Below are 17,571 nucleotides of genomic sequence, written 5' to 3'. Positions count from 1 at the left end.
AGACGGTGACAGAACAGGCTGTCTCCAGTAGATAAGACAGAACAATAGCCATTAATAGACCACAGAGAGACACACACCCATCTCCAGCCCTGCTTTTTCTACTCTTATCTGCTTGCTGGTAACAAAGGAAACAAGATGCTTTCCCTTTTCTTTCTTTCCTGCAGAGAGATTAGCGGCGCTTAACAGGGGTATGGGCATGAAAATGTGTATTTGAGTGATAATTCAGCAACACACGCACAACTTGTGACAAGGAGCCTTGCAGAATGAGAAGAATGCTTTTATTCCCCACTGGGTTGAAACTTGGAGGAGAAAAGTACATCGTGTTTGTTTGTGATTTTTAGCAGTCCATGGAAGGAATATGAAGACTTTCTGAACATGTGATTTTACTTCTCAGTGTTGTCTTTATATTTCAGTCCATGCAGATGTCCATCGAGGTATAATTTGATAGTTTTATAATTAGACATGCCTGTGTCCATAATCACAACAAACACATATTTTGTTAAACAATGTGTCCAAGACACATTTCATGAAAACACACAGACAGGATGTGTACAATACATGAGCATGTCAAATTGTCTAGGCTACATTTCTTACTTGCCCTAAATGCAGTTAGTGAGGCGTATAATAGCAGGCAGAAAAGCCTGTTTCTCCTGTGAAGGCCCTTTTTTGACTTTGACACAAAAAAGCTTTGGCAGGGTATCGAAATGCCAGCAGCAACGATCCTATTTTGTAAAATTTGAATAATTTCACCGGCACCAAGGTAGAAGGCACCAGCTCATGCCGTAACACTGCCTGAAAGAACACACAAAGATCCCCTAAAAAGAGCGAGCTGGCACATTACACCTGATGCCTTTATGCTGAGCTCTGATGAAAGAAATCCAACCCGCTGCCAAGTTAGCTCACCTGAAATGAATGCCTTTAAGGAGAGAGGCTGTACTTGGTTCTGTGACAGGAGGTAAAATGCTACAGAGTGTGATGTTGGAGATTTTAGACAGATTGGAGTGTGCAAAGCTATTTCATACCTTAAAGCTGGATTTCTGAGACGTTGTTAGCTGAATAGAGCAGAGCAGTATTAGACTTTTGATTGCAGAACCAAGGAGATTGACCCTAAATTTGGCTCCCATTCTTTCGGCCAGTTCATCATTGTGACATTTTAACCCCATACAGTACGGACCATTACCTTGCAATATGAGAATATAAGAAGCAATATGTTTTAAAACTAATGTGCACATGGCAGTCTACGACAAATGGGCCAATATGCTTGACTAAAGTATATATTGCATTTTAGAACTGAATGAGCTGTCCCAGGAGAGAACATGATTAGAAAGATAAATAATATGCCATTTTTGCCTTTCCTGCTCTTTTACCTCCATTGTCTCTGCATATTTTCAGTTTAAGGCTGTGCTCTCTCTGGGCACACAGTATCCCGTTATCTCACATCAAATTACAGTGAGGTGGTGTTGTAGCTCTGGATCTGTTATCTTTACTTGGAATAGACAGTGGTAGAACTTTTACATCAAATGTCTGCGTATTTTTGGTTGTCGGTTTGTACCAGGCAAATAATGTTCCTTAGGCTTTACACTTGCTTGTAAACCAAAACCAAAGAAATTATAAGAGAAAAAAAATCCTCGTCACATCCATATTTCTATAAACTGCATTTACTTCTGTGCCAAGCTACATAAATCATGTCTTATGAATCATTAATATACATGGGTGTCAATAGGAGAAGAAATATGGTTCTTCCCAATAGAGACAGAGTTGAAAAATGGGCTGCAGATAGGGCGAGAATAGAGCCTTCTCTAGTGAGACATCTAAAGGCATCTAAATCTCTGCTGCCCCCCAGTGGGGGCCAGATAATGCTGTGTGCACGTGTGTGCACGTGTGTGTGTGTGTGTGTGTGTTACAGTATGTGATGTCTTACCCACCCAAAACCCGATGTTCCCACATTGATCACAATGTGATCCCACATTGCTGTGGCTCAGTGTCTACTATCCAACATGAAGAGCAGTCTAACACCACTGTCATATTAAATACATTCTACTGTTAATGCATTACGCTTTCCATGTGCTAGTAATACAGCTACAATTACTCCTTACATCCAGTCATTTCATCTAAGTATGTTTGCTTCATGGGATCTTTGTTTAAAACTCTATATATGTTCAGCATTTTGAAGCAATTTCCACAGACTCAAGCCTAGGGATTTGGTCAATAATATTCAACATCCACATATGCATCTCTCCTTGATTTTGTTTTTTAAATTGCCTGTGTGCAAATTCAATGTGGCAGTGGCAAAGTTGACCTTGTACCCCTGCTATGGGCCAGTGGGGAAACACACACTCACACATGTGCCCTAAGGCAGCAGAGAATATAGACACATATACACATGCACACACACAAACACTCTCACACTGTGTTCACACTGTGAACTGCAGATTGCACCTAAGGCTGTATTCAGACCAAATCAGGCGTTGTGACGAAAACGCCAGTCCTCCCAGTCATCTGAATGTGGGTAGTCCACTTAGGCTGCGGTGGTGGAGGCCGCAGGGGGTGCCAAAAAAAAACGCAGCAGCCCTAAGCAAGATGTAGAAACAGAATCAACCTTTGGAGGAATGCAACCCGATGTCACGCTGTGGTGGCCAATCACTTAAGCCGGCTATCAGATATGTAGACGCCCACAAGAAGAACCTTGTTTACCATGTAGCATTGTAGTATTCTGCTGTTTACCGAGCAACTGTGGAGATGGAAGAGAGACTGAGCTGAGAACTGTGCTTTGGCAACACATGTCAAATGTCATGCCAGTAAGGCCTATTGAATTTAATTGAGAGAGAGAGAGAGCAGTGGTGGTCGAGTGAGCTAGAGTCAATTAAGAGAGGGAGCGGTGGTAGCAAGAAAGTCGGTGAATTAGAGAAATAAAACGTTATTTTCTGATTGTTTCACAGCGGTTAAGTTCTAAAGCACCCCCACACACTGCCGCACAACCACCCTAACCCTGCGCTAATCGCCGCAACGCCTGATTTGGTCTGAATACAGCCTAACACGGCTGAGGTTTGAGAACCAATGAGCCGGTATCATTTCACACCTCTTTCTTTCCGTCTGCCTATCTCCCACTGCTGAACTCTCATGCAGTCTTTTCACTGTCTGCCAGTCTTCACACATTTACATTCTCACCGATCATTGAGTAGACTATATCACTAATATAGTTTTCTTTAAAAAGTGTGTAAATGTTTTGACTGCACATTTATCTGTAGTAAAACTGTACAAGTGGGTGTGTCTGTAAGAACATCTTGTTGTGCACCTGGAAGCTATGATCACTCACATTCATGTCTGCTGGGATTGCCAGCCAACACGTGCACACATCAGTGTGGTGAATGTATGTTGGAAGCAGATTCCCATCAGTAGTGTCATTGTCAAATGAACAATGTTAATACTGCCCATTATACCCACTTGGTACTTAATTTATCTCACCTGTATTATAGTGTATTATATTTTTTGCTTAGTACTTCTATTCCTGTGAGCACTGACGTGATAGTGAGCTGCTGTAACAAAAGAGTCTCCCCTCGGGGATCAATAAAGTATTTCTGATTCTGATTCTGAACAACACGGATACCTTTAGGCTTGACTTGAAGATGGGTTTACTTGTCACGAGGAATGCTACTCATCCTGTGAAAACAGTTGTATATTGTCTTTAGTGGCTCTTCCTAAAGATTTCTAAAGTCTAAGAAAATAACCCTACTGATGTCATCAGGGTTTTCTCAGAATGAGCTTGTGACTACAACTTTTTAACAGAAATCCCTTGTTACGAGCTTGGGACATGGAGTTTGAAAGATGTAGGCAGGAGATTGCATTTTCTAAATCAGGACACTTCAAGCATAATTTTAGAGTTTAGTTATTAGTCTGAATGAGCACAGAACATATATTAAAGTGCAAGTAACCTTAGTGACAATACTAACTCACTGATGAAATTACCCTAACCTAGTTTAAATTGATTCCAACAAAAGCTTACAAAATGGATAATAACTTGAAAACATCCTATTGTACCTTTTTTCTTTGGTAAGTGTCCATTGTATAAGTGAGAAAATGCTATCTGATGTTTCCTGCTATAGAAAAAATGAACTGCCATTCTTTGCCTCCACCTAATCCATTATTTTAATAATTTAGAACACCTCATCATGTATTATTACATACGTAATCTGGATGTCATGATTCATTTTGGGTTTGTTTTTTTTTTGTTATTCATTTGAACATCTGAGTCATGGTCATTTGCAGTTTGGGGCTAATGTTTGCCTGCCTTTTCCCCTTGTTTTTTGCATTCCTGGTCACATCCCTGTGTGATATACTTAATCAGCATGAAACAGTATCTGTGTTGACCTAACAGCTAGCTCAATTCCTTTGCATTGCGTCTTAATGCTACTGCCTACATCTGTGTTTGTTTAGGAGCTCTCTTCTGGTCTTGACATTCTCTGCTGTTTATAAGGAGATGCTCATTTGGATAGTGTGTAGAGGACAATGCCATGCCTGTTGCTCTGATAGCTATCCAAGTCCTTGATCTTCTCTCCCTATAAACATCATTACCACACTGAGAACATACACATTCACAACAGGCGCGCACGCACACACCCACAAGCTGCTCATCCAAATCGGTGCTAACAGATTAGCAGTGATTATAAACAAACATGGAGGATTAATCCTGTGTGCTCTCAGTCTACTTTTCCACTGAGCTAGCCAGGGTAATTACCAAGTGCTAGATTGTTAGTGTAATCACACACACACACACACACACACACACACACACACTAGCTGCCTTGCTTCACTACTTAGGGATATCAGTTTCGTGCTCATTTTGTAAGAAAGTTGAAGATATCTTTTGCAAAGAAACTGTAAGACAGCTGAAGTTCACATAGTACAGACTGTGTGATTGTTTGGCACAACTTTGCGTGTTCAAAACTTAAAGGTTTGTTCTTGATAGCTGTTGGGGGAAATGGACTTGTGAAAGAAAAGGACATCTTAACATTTGCAAATGATAACAATTTAATTTGAATTACAAGGTCACTAGCAGGGTGGGAACTGACTATTGGATCTTTTGACCACTGTGTGTGTACTTGATTCTGTTTTATTCTTTTACTAGCCAGTCTGATTTTTTTTTAACTACACGTAAATCTGTTTTAAAGGCTACTGTAACTGATACATGGTTTAGCCACTTTAGAAGGTTTGAAAACCAGCCAGGTGTTTAGCTTCTGTTGTTTGTCATGTCACCACTTCCCATTGAAATATTGCTTTATTATTTGGCCCCAGTGTTGCCTCTTTCACCTGCTGCCGCCCTCTTAATTACAATTAACAATTAACAACAATATGCCGCTTTATTCTGCCTGCAGCGTGACAGTGTTGTACAGCATCTGGGTGCGTGACCTACACGAAGTTGGTGGTGTGGTTGCTCTACTAAATGTTTTCTTGTGTAGTGAGATTTCAACCTTGAAACATTTAGTTTTGCACTGATGTGGTTAACTGTCGTGCTTCAGTTTGGACAAATTTCTCCCATCATAATGAATGTTGGACATTATAAATGTACATCTTTTGCACAATACTACTTTCCACATGCTTTTCAGGGCTCAGTGCTAATACAGTGCTCTCACTTTTCAATGCCGCTACTCTGCTATGACACACAGATGGTAAAGATGAAAATATATAACCATCATGTTATTTAGTTTGCTTTTTGTTCACAGGTGTGTCTCCACCACTGGATTTAATGATTTATTCATTCTCTTCTTTCACAGGTTGAGGCCATCCTGGTCAACATCTTTGGTGGGATCGTCAATTGTGCCATCATCGCCAATGGCATCACCAAGGCCTGCCGAGAGCTGGAGCTGAAGGTGCCGCTGGTGGTCAGGCTTGAGGGTAGGAATGCGCACACATGCTGCTTACACACACACACACACACACTCACACACACACACACACACACACACACACACACACACACACACACACACACACACAAATAAATCTAGGTTTGGCCTGTCTGACCCTCTTAGCAAACTGGTCCCCACTGACTCAGACAATACACAATACGCACGCCAGCGTAGGCGTCATGCAAACAGACTGTGGTTGAGCCAATCTCTAACTAAAAAAACTGTTCACCATGTCTTCAGATGGTTTTCCTATAGCTCTTGTTATCACTGTGACCACTAGCCCCATGGCCACAACCCATATGGCTACTAGCTTCAACTTCCATGGAGTAAAGCATACAAACACAGGCTCATAATGACTGATAATGTAGCTAGCTATATCTAATTTTAAATGTATTTATTTACTGTTTTGAAGTGACTAATGTTGTATATATTATCACTTTAGTGTAATTGTTAAACAGCGCATCAGGATTTATAGCACCTATTTCCCACCTTGTTTTAAACTTTGGAGCCATTGTATTATTGCTGCTGTACTCTCTGGAGCCTATCCATCTTCATTGTGGCCCAGTGTCCCAGTAAGAACAGCAGTGCATTTCTCATACGTGTCACATTTTGCAGCACCCGTCATTAGCGTCAGGCAGAATAACAGTAGAGACAGCATTGATTGGCTCACCTTTCACCTGTAAATGCTAATGAAACCTGTTCAGTTGTGTGTGTGTGTGTGTGTGTGTGTGTGGGATGGCAGCAGTGACTCCCAGAGGCGTGGGGCCAGTTGGTGGTTAGCTTAATTGTCAAGATCCTGCTGAGTGGTGTGTCCAGAGTACAGAGCAAGGGTGTGTGTGTGTGTGTGTGTGTGTGTGTGTGTGTGTGTTAGCCCTCAACACTTCATACTGTATGTCCTCACACACTCTGCTAATATGGTTTGTAGGTCAGGGCGTGTAAGCAGTTTCTAGAACCCAACTGTGCACAGAGGCACTACTGTGCAGTATGGACATGGCTGTTGAGAGCGCAACGGAGTGTGGAAAGTTTAGTTGTCATATTAACACCAAAAGTATTTGTTCGCAGTCAAATAAGGCCTGTTAAGACATACACGCCTAGATAGATACATTTAGCAGAAGTCAGAGTCTAGATCAGGATAATGATCACCATCCTTTAAGAATTTGTGACATTGTTTTCACTATTTTCCCTCTAAACAAAATAATATTAGTGTTTTTTTTGCCTGAAATAACTTAACTGAAATAACACCAAAACTGAAGCTATAACAAGGACAGATGTGTGGCTTAAACCCAAATCCCACAAATTACCAATGCACACAAAGTTAACACAGAAACATTGGTGCCAGTTCAAATACTCAAGGTGCAAAATATGCATCTGTGTCATTTACATCCACTATCTGTCTTCATGTTGCCCACTGACCATGTGGCCGAAGAGTGAGTACACAACTGTTGAAATGAGTCGCCACAGAAGCGACTGGATTGGCAATTAAAACAGTCCCTTAATTAGTCACCACACATTTCTCATACAAGGCCATGTTATTCAACGTGACTCACAAACAGGCTGAGTCCAGAAGGTCACTGCTGGTGGTCGGTCCAACCACATTTTCCTGGCCGGGGCCTAAGCCAAGCTTTAGCTGTGGGTCATTACATCCTGGGCTGCAGTCTTGTGGAGAAGATTGGTTCAGAATCAATCAGCTCAGCTTGCTAGGCTGACCGCAGGGCAGTGAGAACGGCCCAGCGCTCTTCAACAGGATCAGAATGGATTAACTGGCACACTTTTAATTGGGAAGGCTCTTTTAAAAGGCCTGGGTTGATTGCATTGGTGGAGAGTTATGTATTCCCATATGTGGAGAAGAAGGGCCGTGTGGTCTAGATGCTGATAGGGTTGCATGAAATGTTTATTGTAGGTTGATAGAGAGTCTAACTACAACACAGCCTGTTCGTGGGCTACAGTATTAGCACTTATGTTCATACATTTCAAATTCATGCAATAGATTCAGCACAGAATGGACATACAGACACACTTGTACACACAAATATTTAAGGTATTGATAGGAAGAGATACCTGAGGAAGTACTGTACTGCCCCCTTTGGCCACAGTGTGAACATGGACATATTGCTCTGGGTGGATGCCTTCTGCCACTATGGAAAAAATTCCCCTTAAATGGCCCTCAGGGTCCAGGGAAAAAGGTGACTGCATTCACTTAACTCTGTTCCCTGGCCTATTGATTTACTGAGCCATTCCCCAACTGTCTGTCAAACAGTAGAGTAGAGTTTTCTCTTTAAAAGGAGATCTGACCATTTTTCTCCTCCCATTTAATTAAAAAGAGATGCAAGGTCCTATAGTAAGGTTGAGATGGACATTTTAGTCCTGACAGTGTCATTATAGCTTAAATAGCCATCTGCTGGAGCTATACACACATAAACAGATATACATGTAAACACACACACATACACGGAGATATACAGTATATAAATATGCGCACACACACTGGCTTGTTTTGACACTGATACCTGACCAGTCCATTGTTGTTGTTTTTTGCCTTTTAAATCTATACTTTTACTAAATGTTTAGTTGTAAATATTAAACAATGACCAATTTTTCATTCTTTTCTTCCCTGACAAATTCACCATTAACTTACTTTCATATATTGTATATATTATTCTTTCTCTTTGCGTCTAAAAAGCACCCGGCAAGAATTAAATAGGTCACGAGAATGAATGCTGTACACTTGCTTCAGACACACAAAAACTGAATACAGTGATGTTATTTGTTTATACACTGAGGTTCTTTATCAGTCAGAGATGCTCTTTAAATCTAATAGAGTCTAGACAACATAAGAATCATGAAAACTTTGATTAATGACTGGCTAGCACATCAAAGGAAAAGCGTGTGCACCGTTCAGGGGTATCTCCCTCCGTGTTCAAATGAGAAGCATTTGATGTTTAACATGCAGGATGAAGGAGGGAGGAGCAGGACTCATCCATTTTTGCCTGTGAAGGCAAAACTCTCACTGTTTGGTACTGATTATTATGAGGATTAACAATCAAAGTCAGAACAAGTATGATGACATTCATTGATGAAAGAAAATGGTTTTTACACCAGTTATTCAAGGGAACTGGGGTAGCAAGACACCAAGCCAAGGTCGGACTGGGAACAAAATTCGACCCTGCCAACAATGCTGTCGAAAGATTCGTGGACGTTGTGTTGTTTTGAGAAAATTAATTACATTCCCGCTGAAAAACAAGCATCCTAGAGGAAAAATGTACAGATCCGGTTCGACAGCATCGACCATATAAGTCACATATAAGTATATAGCTATATATAGTTTATATAGTTTGTTCCAGTTGCACATTTAATTATGTTGAGACAAACACTGATGTAATAAAAATTAAAAACTGATTCGCAGAAGCATCACTGTTTTGCATGCCAAGGCGCTGAAGTTAGCATGCAATTCCCTCCTATTTTCAGAAAATATATAATGCACTTCACCAACTCACCAGGAACACCAACAATGTGCGTGGACACCTTGGTCCACGCATATTTTTTTTTACTTCTGTCCCTTTACCCAAACAGGAAAACGTTGTAGATGATTGGGAACTAGTGTGTGATCGGAACCAAGGTTTACACGATTGTGTTCTCTAGAATTCTCTCAGGCGGAGGACTTCTAAATTCCAATTGGATGCCAAACCGCGTCATAGCTCATTACCATAAAGTTGCCAGGACTTCAACTTTCCTCGACGCCCACACTGTCCAAGATGCATTGCTGCTCGCCGCCGGCTCACATAGGAAATGAATGACTTCCGGTCACTTTGACGCTCTCACTGGCGGCGATCTGAACACTGGACTTTTTTGGGGGGGGGGGTTATTTTTTCAAAAAGCCTCAGCAAACGTTTCAGACACATGAGGACTCTCCTTCATCTCCAATACTGTTATAATTTACCTTTTTGTCTCGTCAGAATCCAAAATACTTTTAGATACATCACAGTAGGAAAAGCACAGGTGTAAATAATAAAATTGGAGATTATTGTGCATACTGGCTTACTGTCACACTGTCATGGCTTACTGGAACACTTGAATAGAAAAGAGCCATCGTTAATGTTATTAGTAAGACCTGTTATTTTCCTGCTTTGACAAGACAAAATGTGTACTGTGAAAGAGGCCCATGGTAAATGCTAAAACGTAACGTAACAGTAGCACAAGTGAAGAAGAGTCATAGTCAGCAAACTGACTCAGTAATGCCAATTACACAGCAATACTTTGCTAAAGGTTGCTAACATTAGCCACCATTAGCTACTAGCCATACCAGACCAAGTAAGACTGTAGTAAGAAAACCTCTTAGTGTACTGAATTGAGGGTGTGTTTTATTACTTATGAAGTCACCTATTCATTCGTAATAGGAAGTTGTTATTTCTTATAAGAACCGTTACATAGTCTCACTTTAAGTGATAACAAAGTACAGAGCAAATGTATCAAGCTAACTTCACAACCACAGAAACAGATTTAGATAAGCTATCAAGCTTCACATCATTTCTTTTCTTATCTTTACCTTATACAAGAACACACTCTTTCTCTTGCCCATGACATACAGGGAACCATTAGAACTGTAGTTACTTTGTAGGTCCCAGACTATGGCAGAGTCTTTTCCCCTCATCAGGTCATAGCTTCACTAAACTCAGCTTGTTTAGACGGAATTAGGCACAAATTTAGGAACTGCAGCATAAACAGAACTCCCTTGCCATAAGTCTTTGGCACAGCCCCAAGCCTTATTATCTTGTTGAAATATGGTGGCCTATAATTGACTCACACATTAAAGTGACATTTTCACAATAGTCACAAGTAAGCTTGCTAATTAGAGCGGAGATCCAACAGAAATGTGTTGTGAAGTGGCAATATATCACATGGCAAAATACTTAGCGCTGCCTGGTCTTTTGTTGTTTTGGCTTGAACAGTGTGTTTAAAGACTCATAGCTGAGCTTTGTTGTCAGGCTGGTCAGCTGATCCATCGTTCAGCAGTTTGGACAGCATTCAGAGTTGTGGGAAAGTGGTGGTGGTGTGGATTGTGATTGAATTTAAATTTCAATAGATGCTTGTTAGAAAACACATCTCACTTGCTCTAGTAATTAAGTCATTGGTACTAATGAATAACCCCATCAAACCCTGGAGATAATGTATTTTGTGATCAATTTCTGCTATGGGACAGTAAAAATCTTTTATTTTGCTCCTTTTTAAGGCCATACTTTACAGTTAATCACATGGAATTTTAAAATTAAAGTCTTTCTTGGTGTGTATGCCTCACATGTGTGCATGCATTATACTGTACACTGTATGTCTCTGGGTCCAAGCTGTGAGTAGGTCTCTGGCAGCACCTAGTGGCTGCAGGTGAACACACACATTCATATACTTGGCATACTCTACACACACGCACACACATGCACACCTAGTGATGCTGTATCCAGCTGGGCTCTGTCCTTGCCTCTGCTACTGTGAGCTATCAGTGCTCCCTACTGCTCACAGTGGAACTGCAGCCAGCGCTCTCTCTCTCTCACTCACACACACACACACACACACACACACACACACACACACACACACACACATATATGCAGAAAAAGACCCACGTAAATGCATGTCTATTCTTTCTCACTCCCACATATGTGTGATTCACCCTCACACATTACATGGATGTAAAGGTGTTGTCTAAACAGTGCTGCACACACTCCAACTGCTGCAACTTTGTTTTAATCATCTGACAGATAAGATAAGCCTGTCAGTATGATAATATCGATCCGTCAATCCCAATGAAGTTCCCGGATCAGCCTATTGAATGTAAACCATACAGTACCTCCTGTCCTCAATATGAGCGACAGCACTGCCGATTGAGACTATAGATTTGTCTGTGGACACACAGAGAGAGAATATTCTATGCTATTTGATCAGAAAATGACTTGGGACACCCAATCCTCTGTTTATGTGCCAGAGCAAGGTCTCTTCCTGCTCTTATTCTAATTAATTGCTTTGCAGAATTGATTGTTTGGAGTGTGAGCCTGCAGAAATGTGTTTGGAATGACTTATTATCTGGCTGGACAAAAGAGATGAAATATTAGGCGTTAAGTGGCGCTGGTAATAGTATTCCTCATGAAAGGTCTATTGATCAGGGTGGCTGGGGCCGCCGGAGAATTCAAATACCATGCAGTCTTAATTACACACCAGCCAGGAGAGCTAAGGTCAACCTGTAAGCGTCTGAGCATGCACACACACACAAATGGCTTCACCCGTCACAGATTTAGTCAGAGTGAATGCAGAGAGACACCAATGCACACAAGTGGCAATTATCGTCACATCAGGCATTTACAATTAAACACATACAGTAAATACTGAACATGTACAGTATGTAAGGCTGCAAATAATGATTATTTCCATTATCAATAAATCTGCAGATTATATTTTCAGTTAATGGTTTGGTCAATGAAATGTCAGATGCCCATCATAAGTTCCCAGAATCCGTGGTGACTTTTTCAAATGTCTTGTTTTGTCCGACCAACAGTCCAAAATCTGAAGACATTCGGTTTACTATCATAGAAGAGTAAGAAAACCAGCAAATATTCACATTTGAGAAGCTGGAATCAGAATTGGAATTTCTGCCATTTTTGCTTAAATGGCTTAAACGATCAATTGATTGTCAAAATTATTGCTTATTAATTTTCTGTCAATCATCTGTCATTGTTGCAGCTAGGGCATAACATTTATCAATGTGTAAATGAGGAGCTAACTAGAATATAGTTTTGGAGGAAAAAAACACATTTGAGAGAAAAAGATGATACACTTAGTATAAAGTAATCAGATTACACAATGCAGTTTGACTTTTTCGGTTGTATATGATGACCCAATGACTATTTGAACTAAGCTAAACCTTTATTGATCAAGACAGAGAATTAATTACAGATAGATAGAGAAAACATAAGAAATGAGTAAAGAAGTAAAATAAAATAATAATGATGAATAAGACTTGGAATAAAGGTTAAAAAGTAATTAGAAATATTTAAACCAAAAAAACCCCAAAAAAATCAAGGATTCCAAGGCCAGATAGAGTAGAGAACTGTTGATACCAGATCAGACAGATTCTGTGCATGGCCTTTTCTTTGCCATCATGTGTGAAATCAGTAAATGCCACATAAACAGCTGGCTTTTGTTGTCTTAGCAGCGTGGGCGAATTCTGCTTCATTTGACCTTTAGCTCTGTTGCCCTCTCTCTCCCTCTCATTCACTCCCTCTCTCCACCGTCGTCCTTCCGGCCGCTGCGGCGCCCCCTGCCCTGTGTTGTGACAGGCTTGTCAGGCTTCTGTTGGCTGCGCAGTGTGCAGCGCTGGGAGGCAGCCAGTTCAGTATGTAGCGCTCCAGGGACTGTGGAGAGTGTCTCCGGGTGTCTCTCTCTCTCTGGTTGGTTGCTGGTCTACCGGGGCATGGGCGCCACCACATCACCCTGCACCTGCTACCCCTGACCTCGCTGCAGCCATGAGGAGCACACACACACAAATTGCCCTCTTGCCTCACTGACATTGTTCACAAACAAAGCTGCTGTTGAATTTGCCACCGTTCACCCATAACTCTATCCATCTGGCATCGGGTGCATTGATTCCTCCAAAGGAGCTCTTCGTCTTTCACACAGTGTGGTTTTTAAACTTGTTAAGCCAGTTTTTGCAGTCGTTTTTGTTGTTGCCTGTTGTAAAGATGTTTTCCTGTGTCTGCTAGGGACCAACGTCCATGAAGCCAAGAGGATTCTGAGTGAAAGCGGCCTGCCCATCACAGCAGCAGACAACCTGGATGACGCCGCCAAGAAAGCAGTGGCCGCCATCAAGAAATAGAAAACTCTCAATGTAACCTAACTGCACTCTGTCCGCCCATCACCAACATTAATAACAGCCTCAGATCATCACCGTTAGCCTTTTCTTACACATGCAGACCTCCAGAACTTTGTTTTAACACTGGTTTCCAGTTAATACTTCCGTTGCTAACTGAGTATCTGTATAAAAGGTTTTGAGGTGCTGTATCACTTCAGCGCCTTACAGAATTGAACTTTTACACTCACATCCCCTGTGTAGTGCAAATTATCTTTGATGGGGGTTTTTTCTGTATTAAATGCATAGTAATTGGGATAAATCAATCTCTAACTCTCAGGCTTGTTATTATTTTACATTATGAAAGTCAGCATAATCTTGTCATGGAATATCATAAAGCTCTAGTGACCAGAAATTGGGAGACCCAAACTTTGCGCATTCCATTTTCCAAGGCGAAAGACGTGGCTTTCTCTCTGCATATCGTGGCATTTGTATGGGAAATTAGTTAAGATAGACATTCTCCATTTTCACCTCCAGCCTTGGCTTAATGTACAGTATGACTGAAACACAGCCCGTTCATGAGCTGTGAAATGACGGCACTTAGCTAAAACGAAAGGCAGCATTACAGCGAGCAGTTAACTTAGTGACTCAATTGTCCAAGTTAATCCACATCCATTAATTCATCCAATGCCTTATCTATGTCTCAAATGAGGTGGATGAAGTACGAAGACTGTGAATTTTGTACATCATGTCTTATTTGTTAAGTGCTCTATGGTTAAACCGCGTGCTAACTGCTTAAATCTGTGCCTATTTCATGAAGGCTAAAGGGTTTTGTAAACTATCTTGCCAACTCTCGTTGAGTCCCAGCAGTAGTTTCATACAGAGGTGTTGAGAAAACAAAATCAAAAATACAATTGTACTTAGCTTTTTTATAATCATGAATGTATATTGACAGGATATCTTGAATACAGTGTGAAAACTGTGTATATAATCTGAGAGATTAAAAACGAATATTTCAAGTTTACTGTCTTGTTTCTTTGCTCACTTCACATTCGCGTATTCTTGGGAAAAAGACAGAAGCAGAAGGAAAGTAAGGAAGACGTGGAAAGAAAACTTCAGTCATTGTTTCTACTGGCTTTACCCGGAGAGAGTACATTTGCAGAATAAAAGGCAACTCCAAATCTGACTTTTTAGGGGAGATGATCATTAATACATACACACGCACTCAAGCTTAACCCTTACACACACCATTGCAAAAATTGTTATGGATGAGAGGCTGTTGATCTGCAAAATGAAATTCTGCTTTACAGTGTCAAGAATTTTTAAATGAGTAAAGAAAGATGGATTTTTCAAATGTCGTTAGAATTTTGTTTCTTGTACCTTGTGACAACAATATACACAGAATTTGCTGTCTTAAAACGTTTTAATCAAAGGTTACGCAAGGATTAAATTATACCAATTTCTACAAAAGACTTTAATCTTTCTATTTATTATATTAATCTGCAGTAGTGTGAAAAGTTTACCACTGAGAACTTGCTCATGTAGTATGCAAAAATATGCCATGCAGCATATCTTTTACAGCATACTGTATACAGTACGTAATTTACACCTTTTCATCTGTGGATTGGTACACACACATACACACATACATTTAAACTCCTCAAATCACACACCCTCAGTCCTCTAATGAAACTCAAGCGTACGTCGTCCCAAGAGAGACTTGAGAGGACTGACTGTCCTTCATAGGCCCTGTGTGAGCAGTGCAGAGAGACAGAGTTGACTGAGACCTCTTCCTGTCAGACACACTGACTGTGTGATGGATTATCTGTCAGGCAATCTGAGAGGACGCACAGGATCGACTGCCACCTCCATGAAAGACACACACACAAAGCTTCGTTTTTTTTCCCCCGGTATGCACCAGGAGGTTTTCTCTGAGAGGAACACTCGGAGAAAACAGAGTCTCTGTCTCAAACTGGAGCTCGTCTCTCAAACACAGGTAACTTGTTTTTTATTGGAGAAAGTCAAGAGGACTCCAGACGTGGGCCCTGCGGTTACTGCACATCTTTGTTTTCCATAGTGACATGCTGTGTATAACTGCCAACCTTGACACAAAGTAGACAAAGATATTAAGTGAAGCTGTTGGCTAACTACTATAATGTACTAATTTATTAATTTTAAGCGTCTCTATCACCAAGAGTCATCTCAAGACACAAATCCAGAGGTCTGTGGCTCTGCTGCACCGTGCCAGCCAGCCAAGCCGTAGAAATGGGCTGAAGGGTTCAATAATTGCCTTATTTCATGCTCTTCCCTCCGTGTGTCAGAAATATCCCCGCTGATGGATTGGACGGAGGAATTTAAGGCTTGTTAAAGCGGGCTTCTCGGGCCCTGATATTGTTTAATTCAGTGTCAAGCTGGAGGTCACGACGAAATGTGCACACTGATTTACTGGGCAAAATTAGTGCCGCTCCTTCATATAAATATAGATGAGGGGGAAAGAAGCTTTGGAGGTCAGCCTGAAGACTTTTTTCACGTAGCCCGCTGCTTTTAACTCGGTTAATACCTCTTGAGGTGAGAGAAGGGAGTGTTGTTTTAAACGACCCTTTGGGTGGGCTGCTCCTTTAATTAAGCTGAATTATTATGCCGGGGGAGTTTTATTTTTCACCCTTGGTGGCTCGCTTTATTTCTCTCTGTAATTGTCCATTTTGCTTTCTCAAAACAAGGCAGGTTTTTTTATGTGGTTCTGAATTGATGTCAAAACAGTAATTGCCACTTTATGAAGCTGCCTTCAGTGTTTAAGCGTGTTGGGAGAGCCGGTGCTCGTGAAAAGCATTCTTTCAGACAACAGGGTCATGGCCGTCTCTCAGGAAGTATTGGATATTTATTGAGTCATTTGGAAGCAACAACTATGAACATATTAGTTCATAATAAAGCAATAGAGGTATGAATTGCCTCCGGCTATTGTACTTCATCTTTCAGGGACATAGGGTTGCTCAATATTTACAATTTTCTGCCTGTGCATCTGTTGACCAGGCAGATAATGGGCGTGTGTGTGTGTGTGTGTGTGTGTGTGTGTGTGTGTGTGTGTGTGTGTGAGGTCGATTCTGATGTATCCATCCTCGTGAGCAGTGTGAACGTGTGTGTTTATGCGATAAGTTCTTGAGAGCTTTATATAAAGACAGCGTGGGAGCCTCCAAACACGGAAACGTTGCTAGTTCATTCACAGAAATGTAAAATGAGAGAGCAAGTCCAGCCTCACCTCTCCACAGCCGATGTTGCCTTACCACCGGTCTGAAATCATAAAGAATAGTCGTTGACAGGTTTTATGGAGGAAAAGCAACACAGTGTGGGAGAGAGTAAAAACGTCAAGAGTGAAGGAGGAGCTGAGGCTGTCGGCAGTGCGCTGCCGTTGAGGTCCTCAGATTTGGCCTTGGCTCGCAGATGAGCAGAAAAATCCATTTCCCTCTCTCCAAACTGTTGTCAGTGTGTCTGTATTTGAAGGACTTCGAATCGATTTAAATTACCTTGGCTGTCTCGAGAAATTGAGCGAAGAGGAGGCCGATTTAAAAAGTTGCAATAAGCAACACACCTCCTGAATCTTCCTTTTTCCATGACAATGTCTTGTTTTCAGCCAGTCTCCGAGCTGCTCTCACAGTCAATACGATTTGAGGGTCTCTTCTAGTTTCAAGTGCAAAGTTTGAACAAAGTTTGGTCTAAAAGAAATTTTGGGATGTTTCCAGTACAGCTGCTCTGCCGAGCTTTTAGCCTTCCTATCATGCTTTGCTTTCCTTCCATCAATCAAACTTGTCCCCTCTTTTTTTGTTCTTGCATGATCCA

General features: G+C 41.2%; 1 protein-coding gene across 1 annotated transcript in view; it reads left to right on the top strand.

Moving 5' to 3' along the window:
* Positions 1-14,756, top strand: part of suclg2 (succinate-CoA ligase GDP-forming subunit beta) — a 91,288-nt gene extending 76,532 nt beyond the window's left edge. The window contains exons 10-11 of the mRNA XM_044166564.1: positions 5,772-5,892; positions 13,652-14,756. Of these exons, the coding sequence (XP_044022499.1) occupies positions 5,772-5,892; positions 13,652-13,764 (234 nt within the window). The 3' untranslated portion in view covers positions 13,765-14,756. The remainder of the gene's footprint in view (positions 1-5,771; positions 5,893-13,651) is intronic.
* The last annotated feature ends 2,815 nt before the right edge of the window (positions 14,757-17,571 follow it).

Source organism: Siniperca chuatsi, linkage group LG2 (assembly GCF_020085105.1).
Source record: "Siniperca chuatsi isolate FFG_IHB_CAS linkage group LG2, ASM2008510v1, whole genome shotgun sequence".
Taxonomy (NCBI): Eukaryota; Metazoa; Chordata; class Actinopteri; order Centrarchiformes; family Sinipercidae; genus Siniperca; species Siniperca chuatsi.
The sequence above is the reverse complement of the archived record's forward strand: the minus strand, read 5'-3'. Positions and strand labels throughout refer to the sequence as shown.